This window comes from Teleopsis dalmanni, chromosome 1 (genome assembly GCF_002237135.1).
Source record: "Teleopsis dalmanni isolate 2A chromosome 1, ASM223713v2, whole genome shotgun sequence".
NCBI lineage: Eukaryota > Metazoa > Arthropoda > Insecta > Diptera > Diopsidae > Teleopsis > Teleopsis dalmanni.
In genome coordinates, this window is record NC_051846.1 from 52,436,806 (window position 1) to 52,450,921 (window position 14,116).

The 14,116-nt window shown below is 26.3% G+C and overlaps 1 protein-coding gene and 1 non-coding gene across 2 annotated transcripts; both read right to left on the bottom strand.

The window, feature by feature from the left end:
• Positions 1–1,407: 1,407 nt before the first annotated feature.
• Positions 1,408–8,736, bottom strand: LOC119668324 (motile sperm domain-containing protein 2-like). The gene is made up of 4 exons (XM_038077795.1): positions 8,039–8,736; positions 2,665–3,153; positions 2,315–2,598; positions 1,408–1,509 (listed from the first exon to the last, which is right to left on the bottom strand). Exons 1-4 carry the CDS (start codon positions 8,127–8,129, stop codon positions 1,477–1,479), a joined length of 897 nt encoding a protein of 298 aa, XP_037933723.1. The 5' UTR covers positions 8,130–8,736; the 3' UTR covers positions 1,408–1,476.
• Positions 8,737–12,744: 4,008 nt separating this feature from the next.
• LOC119673558 lies at positions 12,745–12,908 on the bottom strand. Its single transcript, XR_005252076.1, has one exon. It is a non-coding gene; the product is annotated as a U1 spliceosomal RNA (small nuclear RNA).
• Positions 12,909–14,116: the final 1,208 nt, after the last annotated feature.

Here is a 14,116-nt window from a genome sequence, read left to right on the forward strand (position 1 = left end):
TGGTTGAGATATGAAATACATGTTTGAGACGATTCTGATAGTTATATTATTATATACACAACATATTTCAGGTCATATATTGTATGAGATACTGGTTATTAAGAATACAATTTTTGTTGCTAGTTAAAAATATAAATACTTAGTAGTTACACTTAAGCTTGTCGACTCAGTAAATAATTTCTGCGCAGAAAAGTAGATTTTGTTTTTAAAGTTTAATTATATTTCCTTCATGTAAAGAATTAAAGAGTGGGATTATATGTTATTGCTTATAATAGGCACTATTATTAACATACTAATATTATATATATATTTATTTTTTTTTTGGCAATGAAATAAACATTATACGTTGAAATAAGAGCTGGTATATGTACTTTGTTAGGATTTTTCTTTTAATCGATAATTGATTTTATTATTTTTTAGTTAAGTATACAACGTTTTGAAAATTTATTATTTCTGTAGTAAGAAATATCTTTAAAAATACATGAAGTTATAATTTATCCCTAAATATATATACAAAATGTATAATGTATCACATTATATATGTTTTTGGAAATATATAAAATTGTATGTAGAGTTGAAAATTCTATAAAAAAATTATATTCTATTATATTGCGTATAATTCTATATATACAAAATTTAAAAGCAATAATACATAAACATATATTTGCTTCAATTACTGGCTAATTGCCAGCAGTAGCGATATCATTTTGTCTTTTATGGTTTTAATTCCAAATATTTAAATATACATGTAATTGCAGTAATCATATTAATAAAATTTATGAAATGGTAAAAAATTTTAAATACCGGGAATTGTATAAATTAGACTTCATAAATTTTATGTTGGCACAAAGTAAAGAGAATATTTTGCCAATAATTAGATATGTGGTTAAAAAAGATTGCCAAACCTTATTGCGTGCCAAAAAAAAAATCTAAGTAATTTGCTTTATTTGAAATCCAGCAGATGTTTCGAAGGGAATATATGTATTTATATGTAGAATAATATAAATACGTTATATTTTCAATGTTAAGCAATAATTTACGTTGATAACGACGTAAGTTGGTAAACTGTCTACGTTGCCGAAAAGTATAAAAAGCTTTTAGGGGCATTAATAAATAATTCACTAATTGCGGTAGTTAAAGTTTGTGCGTTAAAAATCTATTTTTCTTTTATACTTTTGGTCTCAATTATAGTTTACAACTAAAGCAATAATATTTATTCATTTACTTTGTTAAATTATTTTTACTCTAAGAATTTTATTTTTAATTTTATACTAACACTATGTTTAAATTAATAAACTAGCAAATGTAAAATATTCTACTTAGATGGCAAAATATCCCAAAAAATTAAAAAATCGTCGATATTAGTAAAGATAATAAATAAAATAGTAAAATTTTAATCCAAAAGTCTTCAATATATTTTTTAAAAATCTTGTAATCTTGAGGTTATCAGTATATAAAAAAAGCAAAAGTCCAGTACTACATGCACGGGTTCCAAATTGAAAATCTATGCTGTGAGAGTAAAATAAAATCAATTAACTTTATTGATCCAAGACAAATTTTAGATAGTCCTATAAAAAACTAAGTATATAAATTTTACATTATTTAGAACAATAATAGCACAAACTATTTTAGGGTGACTTTTTTCTATTATTTTTAGTAAGTTATAGTTTACTTTGACCTTTACCTAAAAAATATTTAATTCTTATCTTTCTTTTGTATTTTTAGCCGTAAAGTTAATTTATATCTTTGTTTTATGTTTCCCTTTCAATACCATAACACTCAAAGCAAAGAAATTCGAGAAATATGTCAATTAAACTTTGGCTAATAGAAATAGCTGTGTGCGTGTTAAAAATAAATGTAAATAAATATTTACTTGACCACCTTTGGAAAAACTTTAACAAAAGGCTACCTTATATATATAAATATATGTCTACATATATAAACAAATCCATATTAGTGGAAACAGTGTCGGTAAAATGTATGTAGTTTGTCTTTGGTGTAATTTTGTTGTGTCACAATACGATAAACTGACATCTACACACCCTTTGTTATTAGAAGTAAGAATTATAGGAACATGAATTTCTTGCAGAGATATTCCTGCTTTTAAATAAAGTGCATTAGCCTACTTATGTCGTACACAACTAAAAGACATTTGTACTATACAATCAAACTAGTTGTTTGACCTTTGACGCAATTTATTTGTTGTCAATACTTCAAGGTGCAGCGGAAGTATACTAATTTTTCTTCTTGCTATACAATCCCATAACAAGAAAACCCCATAACAGGCTAGTAAAATAGACTACTTAAAACTTACCTTCTTATCCTGGTTTAGTTGAATACCATATGCAGGTACATTGCCATTAGCCTCCCTACCAGCTGTTGGAATAGGTGTTGGTGGTGGTGTTAATAGTGTTGTTGGCACAATTGGTTTGTTTGCAATCTTTTCTGGCACGAAACTAAATTCGTAATCATCAGTGCCACCCCAACTGGTCAGACAATTATTTTTGTCAATGTAAGTGTTTATATCTTTTTTTGAAACCATTTTCAAAATTTCCAATGCTTTTGCTGGTAGAAGGCCTTTAATTAGTTTAAAAGCAGCTTCAGAAAAGAAATAGTTAATATTAATAAGATAAAAAATTATAATAACAAAAAAAAAACACTTACCATTCAACACCCAAGCCATTTCAAAAATTAATATGTAATTTAAAGTATTTGGATAATATTGCTTAAATGTATCAATAATTCGTTTAACAAAATCTAAATCCATGTTTCCTAATCCTGTGCCTGCCATATCAAAAACAGCTGTAATTTTTTCCATATTCGTTTCACGATGAATGCGTTCAATCCAATAAACAACAACTCGATTTACTTCCTCCATGTCCTTTGAACCCTTAACATGCAATTTTGTTTTGAATATAAGTAAGGGCTTGCCATCGATATCTTTATTTCTGGAGAATATAACACCATCATTTAGATAGTCAGCGCGTAAATTTTTTTCACTGAGATCATTTGCACCATATGATTGACGCCAAATACAGGTGGTCCAAAGTTTATCAAATGCAGTTGGCATATCCAAATCATACATTTCTAAGAAACGTGTACACCACAGATCAGCATTCTTGACACGATCTAAGTCAACTGGATGAAATGGTACTGAAAGCAAAAAAAAAAAAAACGCTTAAATATTGTGCTTTTTATAGTTAAAATAGTAAAAATTAAATAAAAATAGTTAAATAAATAATGGAAGTTTGTAATAAATTTAATTTATAACGAGGTTTTTCGGAAAGTAGTAAAGTACAACACCAAAAATATATTTTTATATTATTTTAATTAATTGAATTTTTGGCTGACCATACAGCTGTTTCGAGTATTGCCAAATACCCAACGTCAGTGGTGTTGGAAATAATTTTTGTATTTAATTATTCGTAAATAAATTATTTGAGAATGCAAATACCAGTGATTGAATTCGTGCCCTGCCAAATTTGAAGCTCAGAGTCAGCGCTCTTTAATCAACTGACCTAAAGCCGCACTTGACTTTCAAAGTCGCACATTTTTCTGGAGTTTTGTTAATTTGCTTTGAAAGTTTTATTAACAAATTCACTTTCTGTATTTTATATTAGAACAAAATCATAAACCAGCTGTAGAATAATTTAATTAAATAAATATTTTTTTATTGTTAATTGTTAAATTTCAATACTATTCTATTAGTCATTACTAATCATCATTAATTGCACCTTTTATGCAAGAACTTCGATTTAATATTTTATTGAACAAAGTTCATATTTAATGCAAAATTTTCAAAATATTATCAATTTCTTGATAACTATTGAATGTTAGCTAATATCGTTAAAGTGTATTGTTAAACAATGCATTTATTACAAAAAGGGAAGGTTAAACAGTGATTTGGTATACAAAGTGAATGATAAATAAAAATGGAAAACCCTTTAAAAAATATTTAAATTATTTTTGAAGTGGTACAAAAATCAACTGTCTATATAATCTAATATATATAATATATATAATAATATAGTCTAAATAATATAATACATAAACTGATACAATTTTTGAACTGTCTATATAATCAAGTAGCAAAAATCAACAGACATATTTAAACTCAGCATTTTTTGGAGTTACAAACTAATTTGTTTTATGCAGAAATGCCTTGCTCGGCAATATATGCTGAATTGTTTATTAAATATCAAAAATAATTTTAATAAAAATATTTGTTTTTAAAATTAATTAAAAAATTTTAGATAATGTCTAGAAATTTAATTGTTCTTGAAATCTTCAACATAGTTAATGGTTTTTAATTAAAATTCTGCTGACAGAATATATTATTCATTTTTTTGGTTCATTTATATCTTAAATAAGCGATCTTTGAGTTATTAATAATATACTTTTATTTAAATGTTTTAAGTATTTTATATAAGTAAACAAATTATTTTTCATTTCTTTCATTAAAGGAAATTTCTTGTTGTAATAGGTTAACCAATATGTCAATGATATTGTTACACTAGTAAATTTTCTAGTGAAGTTAGTAAAAAAAATTCTGGAACTTTAACTGCAGATTTGTTGTTGTTGTAACCCGTAGATTTTCTACCCAAGGTAGAAAATATGAAAGGAATTACAAATACGTATACATGGGTTGGGTAAAGGTAGAGTGAGAATAAGAAGAGATTGTTTCGGACAAGGAATAAATGAGGAACTGGGTGAGTTTTAATTGAAAATAGCCTGCGTCGGGGCGAAGAAATCTAGCAACTTTCCTGGATTACAGCTAAATATCAATAATGTTCAAAATTGTGTGTGCATTACGACCAGAGAACAGAGAACGACCAGAGATTACTTTCTCCATAATATTGCATAGTTCATATAATTATATAGATTAATTATATTGATAATTAATTATTCTTTATACGGTAATGATATTTTTTTAACTTACTTTTAAACATCAAATTTAAATGTTAAATTTCAAATGTTAATAACAATTTAGACCTTTTCATTCTTTACTGCAGATAAGATTATTGGATTAAAAATTGTTGTTATTATGGTCAGTCTGATTAAGACAATAAATATTACAAAATTCAAGTACATTTCTGATTAAATAATATGTTAGGAAAATATAAAAATATTCTTATAATAATTCTTACTGGCTTCTAATAAATCATAATAGAACATAATTATACCTTTGATGTTTAATGGTAATTATAGTGAATAACAATAGCATGTTGGTATTGCAGATTAGCTTTTTGTGATTTTAAAAATCAAATTATAAATCATTTCGGTATAATATAATAACCTAATATGTCTGAACATATTTTCTCGGGAGGTTATACATTTCTATAATGAAAGACAAGAAACCGTGGACAATATTTTAAAAATTTTTTACGTATAATATATGAGAGATCAGTTTTTATGGAACTAATTATAATAAAACCGTTTAGTACAAATCCGCTAATATGCTATTTTGCATAATTTATATTTTAATAATAATCTTTTATTCAGATCGCATATACATAAAAAACTAAAGTCCAGTACTCGAACAAGAAAATATACAGTTGACTTTTGTTCTTCCCAAATTTAGATTTATTAACAGTTAAAGAAAAAAAATTGTTTTTAATCTGAAACTAAATATTATTGTAGATATCTTAAGGAATGTGCTAAAAGCTAAGTGCAAATAGATTAAATTATATTTATACACATATCAACTTGTATTTATATAGCAAATAATTGAAAGACACTAACATTTGAGGAAAAGAGAAAAATAATTTTATGTGATGTAAATTTTAAGGGGTTCGCTTAATATAACTTTTGACTCTGTACTAAAAGTTAATTTATGTATTACAATTAGTGTATATAATAGATAAATAGCTAAGTTATATTTTTTTTGTGTGTGAATTTAAATTTTATCACAGTCTTGTATGGGTAATAAAATGTGAACTTTTGCATAGGCTGTAGGTCACATAAACTGTCTTTAATTTTTCAAAATAATTTTATTCTGTAATTCATTCAAAAAAAGTGCTCGTAAGTGTTACAATGAAAAAAATTTATTGTGTAATAATAAAGAAAAAAAATAAAACAAATTAAAATTTAGGTTGTTAAGGTTCATAGTTTTTAAATTACATTTACAGGAGATATATAAAAGTATTTAAATACAGAAATTTCAAAATTTCTGTATGTAAATTGTAATTATCAAATGCACAAACATCTTATAATAATATATAACTTAACCTGATTTCACGAAAGTATTCAGAGGACTGCTAAACGTTAATCGTAAATGTTTAGCAGTCATTTTTTTCAGTTATAAACTTAAAAGAATTTAAATCTCTGTCAGATCATATTATAGCATCATATAAGTTCAATTTGAATATTTTTGTATATGGCAAGGCTGCCGAGATGATAATTTTTATCATATAATCAAATGCATATATCAAGAATAAGTGGGTTTAGGTTACACATAAATATTGTTAAAACTGCAAATATATAAAAAATTCATCTAAAAAGCCAACAAAAGGATATTATTTTGTAAGATCGTTGGACTGCTCTGGCTATTTGAGTAAGATAAGCTTCAGACAAATGATTTTAACGCAATAAAAATCTTACAACTTATTAGGAATAAAATTTAGTATTAGAAAATACGCTAATTTTTCTGTTTTAAATTTAAAAATTAAGTTAATTAAAAATTAATAAATTTATTTACATTCTAATTTACGTTTAAAGGCAAGCGTTAAAATAGCAAAAAAAATATAATCTATATCTTTCACAAACAGTAAAAAACAGTAAACGGGTCGTAAAGGGACAATTTTAGATGGTAAAACCGTTAAAGTCGTTATGTGTACATAAAACCAAGAAAAGAATATTTGATTTGTATTATCATTGCCACGGAAAGATTCTAGGTCTAACAAAGATGTGCTGACGGGTCACATTTTAGTAACGGCAAGCGTATACAAGATATTAATTGCTATTAGTCATACATATTAGTTCCTGCATACATAGTTAGGGAGTTAGTAAAGTGCTTTATTAAATGACAGAAAAAAAGTTAGTCACTAATAGTATATATGTTGAAAAATATATATGTACTAGCATAAAATTACGAAAACCAACACCTCGTTATCGAATCTTAAAATGGTTACAGGCTACTCGGGGATGTTTGCAGATCTGAGGTCAATTATTGCTTAGTTTGATGAAGTGATAAACAATAATTCAGTTAAGCCGTAGATAAGGGTTATGAAGAAACCTCGCTGTTAATAGAGAGTAAAAGTGCTAAAATGCACTGAAAAAACTAGCCTCAAAATAATAATAATAATAAAATTAAATACGGCGATACTTTAATTTTAATTTATTAATATATAAATTTATTTAATTGATATTTATTAATTTATTAATTAAAATTACACCATAATTTTCAATGTGTTTAAATGTTTTAATACAGTACTGTTTTATCATTAACCATTGATTTTTATTATAATAATTATTTAAAAATTATGGAGGACTGCTTTTCAATTCTTTTCAAAACTTCTGCTTTGAATATATTTATAACTATTTTTATTAAACTTTTAATTAAATCTACAAATATATAAGATTCTTATAACCCGTTTTCTTTTCAATGTTCCAAACATAATTATTATAGATCATTATTAAATTATCATCTGCTTGACAATTAACTGCATTAAAAAACGGTGCAGCAGCAATTTCAAGGTTGTCATTTTCAATAGCGATAATTTTTTAATATCTTCCGATATTTTTGTTTATTTTTTTAATAAAATACAGTGTAAATAAATGACTCAAGTCGAGAGTACTTTATATAAAATGAATAAAAAATGTAAAAACTGCTTTTATTGTTTATTGTTAAACGTGCACTGCAAAACGTCTAAATGTTATTTTAAACTAAATTGAAGAGTAATTCTAAAAACGCAACACAACAACTGAAAAATTGCATTTTATGATTATTTATTTATTATATTTAATAGGCAAAGTTCATATTTCTTTAGAAATGCAATTAACACCTTCACTAATTTTTTATTTAATGTTAATTACTCACCTGCTGGCGGATCATTTTCTAATTTCTTTAAGAAAAGATTGCGCAGCTCATCAATTTGTGCTTGGCTTGGAGTTTGAGTTTTGATAGGCATTTCTGAACAAAAGGAAAATTGACGAAACGATTTGTAACAAATTTTTACACACAAAAAATTTAATTAATCTTTTCTACTTCCTATTTCAATAAATTCAAAGTTTGCTTGTTTTTTTTTCTTATTTTCTAAAAGCGAAAACAAGTACAAAGCACTTTCACACGTTCAATTTGTTACCGAAACTGAATTTTTGATTAGCAAAGAACGAACGAATGCAGGCAAAATTAAATCAGCGAGAAAAACATCGAAAAAAAACTTCACTTATCTTATCATTCCCTTTCTGCTGATTACCGTAATCCGATCGACAAAAATACAATTTTTTTTGATGCGCTATTATCGCACATTAGAACTAATCAAAAATCCCATCGGCCCATGTACGTATTTACACCGCGAACATATGTTCAAGACTAACGGGTGCGCGCAAAAAAAAGACAACAGCACATAAACACAATACGACTACGAAATTTTTATTTGGAAAAATTTCGAAAATAGATCAAACGTTACGAATAGGTCGCGGTTGTTTCGAAGGAACGTCTATTGAATTTAAATTAGAATTGAACGAAATTTATTGCGAGTAGCAGTAATTGACAGCAATGCACGACTACGATTGCGTGTTGGCGCTGAGTTGGGTGTTTGACTTGGGAAACAAAATATTGAGTGATCATGCGGGAGCTCACCTACTAATAAATGAGAATTTATTTTAGGGGTACATATAGGCAATGAGCCCTAAAGCATTCATTATGTGAAAATTAGTTCAAATGATTCTGGAAGAAAAGTGCTGTTCACAACAACTCATTACTTTCGAACATGAAACATATAAAAGTGGAGTTTATATATAATGTTAAAATTAAAATTTTAAAACGATGGAAAAGAATTTGATTTCATATTATATCAAAAAGGTTTGCTATAATTAAAAGGCATATTAGTTCTGTTCCACGAGTAACATTGAGTAAGACCGTGTATAGACAAGTGCGTTCCACCAACAAACTTTCTAGTAAATGAGAGCATCTGAGACAGCGTAACATCTCTGTTGAAATTTGAAAATGCTATACAGACTTTACTCATACATTTTATTTCAAGTAAAATTTGTGTGATGTGTCAATCAGCTGTTTTGGTTTGAATTTGAATTTATTTATTTGTGCGGCACTGGTGTTTTCACCAGATTTAACACAATGCTGTTCCCACGGTTGCCACTTGAAAATTTTTTTCTGTACCAAAATTGGTTTAAAAAGGTACCATTTCTGTAAAAAAAGGTCCAAAATTTTTCTATTGTCTTTTTATAAGAAAATACAATTTATATAAAATGTACAAAAAATATAAAACAATACAATATCCACAATAAAGTTGGGTCGTCGAAAATGTACCATTTTTTGAACATGAGTACCAGAGTACCAAACGGAAAAAAAAGTACCAATTTTGGTACTAAAGTACCATAAGTGGCAACCGTGGCTGTTCCATGAAAATTTGAGTAAAGAGAGAAATTTGGCACTTTATTTGTATTACGCTCTCAGTTTGTACTTTACTTGTGTTTTACTGCGAGTAGCTCGTAGAAGAGACCTAATGATAGTGAGATTTGTATCACTGGTCAAAAGAAATTTTTTTCAAAACTAAACAAAATATTGCTGTAAATTATGTTTTTTTTTACCTCTCGTATTCAGACGAGAGTTTTGTTTGTAGTTTCAGCTGTCAAAAATTTTCATTTTGCATTGCAAGCAATTACAAATGACAGCTAAAATCACAAACAAAACTCTCGTGTGAATCCAGTATAAAACTAAAATTATTTCTGTGGTGTAAACAGATTCTTATATCAGATTTCTCATTTTATAAATAAATTTAAATAAATTTTAGTTTTATAAAACTAAATTAAATTTTAGAATGTACATGAACTAAGCAAAACTCACTTCACAAAATAAGATATCCCAAGGGATTTTTTGGCGCTATATAAATTAATAACATATAAATATGTAACTAAAATTTATTTTTATTTATTAATTCATTAGTTTAGTTTATTAAATAAAAAATAGGGTTTTTAATTTGCTTCTTATTACCTTTGTATTCTACGGCTTGTATTATATAACAGCAGTAAATGATTTATTAAATTACTCATGAAAATACTAAACGGATAACACTAAGTCCGATTGAAAAATATTCGTATATTCGTAGTTTTTATTGTTCTCTTAAATGAGTTATTTAGATTAATTTAGGCATTTGATTTCGTAACTTAGGGAACAATTTATTGTTTCTAAACTGAGAAAATAATGATTGAAACAAATTTGTTTTTAAACCAAAATATTTGTTTAACTCTTTATATATTTAAAAAAGTATAATTATGTTTACATATTATTATTTATTATGTATGGTATATAATGAAATACATTTGATATTGCATTTGTGGGTGCGTAGCAGACAATATATAATTATGGGTTGCATATATTATTAAAAACAAAATTTGAATATATAAACCTTTTAGAATTTAAATAGGTTATACAAATTGATCTATAAATATGTAGGATTGTGGGAAATTGGAAATATAGGCTAAATGCGTTACAATAAATGCAGTAGACATTTAATTAAAAAAATTTTGAATTCTATTTTATCTTATAATTTGGGTTTGTTGAAAATTATTACAATTTTTGCCTTACAAATACATAAAATCTCATATTGTGTGTACTTCACCTATTAAAAATTTATAATTTAAATAGCTAGAGTTTTTTTCAAATACATATCTAAAAATGATTTGAACGCATACAGTCAGCTGCAGGTTAGACAAATGCTACGCTGCGTGTCAAATGCATTGTTTTTTAGGCTTAATAAAATATGTCAGTAGCATTTAAATGCTGTTTAGTTTTATGATGCTTAAAAACTTTGAATAATAGCCTTGAAAATACATAATTATTTAAATATTTACCTACGGAAATATGCTTGATATGTTAGCATTTTTAAAGATTGAATTAAGCATGGTTTTTTTTGTAGATGTGATTTGGTTTTAATAATTAAATTTTTAATGAATTTTTTTTACCGATGTTACGGCAATGTTATACTTAAACTGTACAAGATATTTTGAATGGTTTTTAGATTTTTAAAACACATATTCATATGTGAGTATATCTCTATTTCAGTGCCATATAAATTGCGTATACTGATATATTTATGATAATTATAAATACAATAGTTAATGATTGAGTTCTTATTCTGTAGTAATTTAAATTTAATCTGTTTTTTTTCACACATTAATTTATCCAATTTTATGATTTTGTTCTTAAAAAAACGTTATGTGAATCTATAAAATAAAAGTTTTTAAATTGGTTTTTATTTTATTTTTATATAGTCTAATCTATATACATATCTCCAACGTTTCGAAGCTTATTTGATTTCTTTCTCATGGCACAGTATTGTAACAGCTGCTCTTGGGAACATGTAAGGTAGATCTAGAGTAGACCCAAATAACGCGGCAATAGTAATTAAGGAAAAAACAATAACAAAAGATTAACTTCAGAGAGAGCTCTCACATATTAAGAAATATAGACAGCACCATGAATTGTTTCCTATTGGATAGTGACAACATGACAACATGACAACATTTAAGTAAAATTTTATAATTTTTGTAAGTGCAGTACAAATTTTCTTGAATCAGTAATAAATTATAATAATAAATAATAATATAGTGACACCATTAGCTGTTACTGTTACAATCGACATAAAAATAGATATTCATAAAAAAATAAAGGTCATTATTGTTCTAAATTGTGATCGTTTGTGAAACGATCATATAAATAAGATGGATATTTGTATGTATAAAGTTTATGTAGTTGACAGATGATATATCATATACATATGTTACTTTGTAATTGAGTAAAGGTATTATGTTGTTCTCGATTTTCTCATCTACAATGCTAATCAGTTATCGGGAACGTTACTTCAGACTGCAAATATCACCTAAGTATTTTTTACGTAATGATAATAAAATTTATTTTATCTAGCAACAAGATATCTATAGCTGAGGGTGAATGCTTACTTTTTTTAGTGATTTCATTAAATATTAAATTTTCTGTAAAGCACTACTTTAACATTTTAAACATTTAAATTACACAGAAAATTTTATTTAAAAAACTATTCTTCCAAAAAAATAAGTGTTATATACAATAAGACTTATATGTACATTTGAAAAAGGGAAAAATATATAACTTAAATTTTCAACAATTTTCCCATTGCTAGCTGGATTGATATTAAGAATAATGTTTTAAATTTGGCTGGGCTTTAGGTCGTGGTTTTAAATTTTGTTTTTATATAATAATTTTTATTGCATAAAAACACAAATTTTAAATTAAATAAAATATCACATTTATTACTTGATGTAATATATTTGTTAATTAATAAAATATATTACATCAAGTAATAAATGTGATATTTTATTTAATTTAAAATTTGTGTTTTTATACAATAAAAATTATTATATAAAAACAAAATTTAAAAGCACGACCTAAAGCCCAGCCAAATTTAAAACATAAATATTGAGGTCGACACTAATAAAAACATTCTATTAAGAATATCATTTTATAGAAATAATATCAATATTATGTCTTAATGCAGCTCTTTAATATTTTAAATGTATTACTTATCCGGGACGGCGCGAACGCCATTCCCGACTATCAAAAATTACACGCACGAGTTATTCGCATTAGGAATAATCGCAAAGGTCAACTCAACCGTAGTGCAATGGCCAAGCCTCGCTTCGGGGGAACCGCCTTCTTGATCACGGTAACCCCTACGCCAGGTAAGTATGCTTTCTACCGCTCTATGCCAACTATTTGAACATCAGTAAGACTGAACTTAATGAGAATTAAAATCAAAATCATACGAAACAAACATGTATCTACACATTTTTGATCTTTATATCTTGTTTACGCTTAGTTGTTTGCAGCATTCCGTACAGTGGTGGTTGATGCATTTTATTCTTGCTGCTTGCGTTTTTAGCTATTGTTTCTTTTTCTAGAAATCTGAGGAGTACTGCAAATATTTTTTTAACACATTTTCTATGCGTGATATTTTTACACAAATTTGAAGTAAATACGCTTAAATACAAATTGTAAATGGCATTAAATATACATATAATACATTACAAGAAAATTTGCATTTCTAGCATAGTTGTTGCTTAGAACAGGCATTTTCTAAATCTATATCTAACATATGCTTCTAACAGATATTTCTAACAGAAACACAAGTCATCACATATCAACAATTACAGATAAAGAAGTTGGAGTACCACACAAATCCACTCTGTCACCCATAGTACATAACATTTATACGTGAGATATACTGAGAACAATCTAGTGGTGTTCGCTAATTATACCTGTATCATCAAGTACTAGTACTATAAGTACTACTATTATAAGTACTACTATTATAAGTACTACAAGTACTACTAATTCTGGTAGCATTAAAATTACTAGTACTAGTACTACAAATACAAGTACTACAAGTGGAGATAGACACTTAAAATGTCAACAAAAGATCTAAAATAAGGTATCGGACTATTGTAGGAGCTAGTAAAAATTTATTAGACTATGTTATATTGAGAATTAAGAACTAAGACAATACATGTGATCTAAGCAAGTCTGATATCTATATAAAGAACTATATACTACACATAAATAAAACAACTAAGTTAATATGCTGATACTAACTTCAAGCACATTAGAACACATGAGTTATAATTAACTCATCAACTCATTAACTAATCGAAAATTAAAGATATTTAAGATTAATTTAAAAGTATTTAGGTTTTAAAAGTCCTTTATATATTTTTTAATATTAAAACCGTTACTTTAAAAAGTTCAATTTTATTAACATAGTCCAATAAGCTTTAATCGAAAGTTTCTTAAACTTTTATAAAAATCTTGAATCGTACATCTAAGAAAAATGAAAACTGAAATTCATTGGGAAAGCTCTGCAATAGAAAAGTTTGTGAAACAGTTTTCACTTTCCTTCAC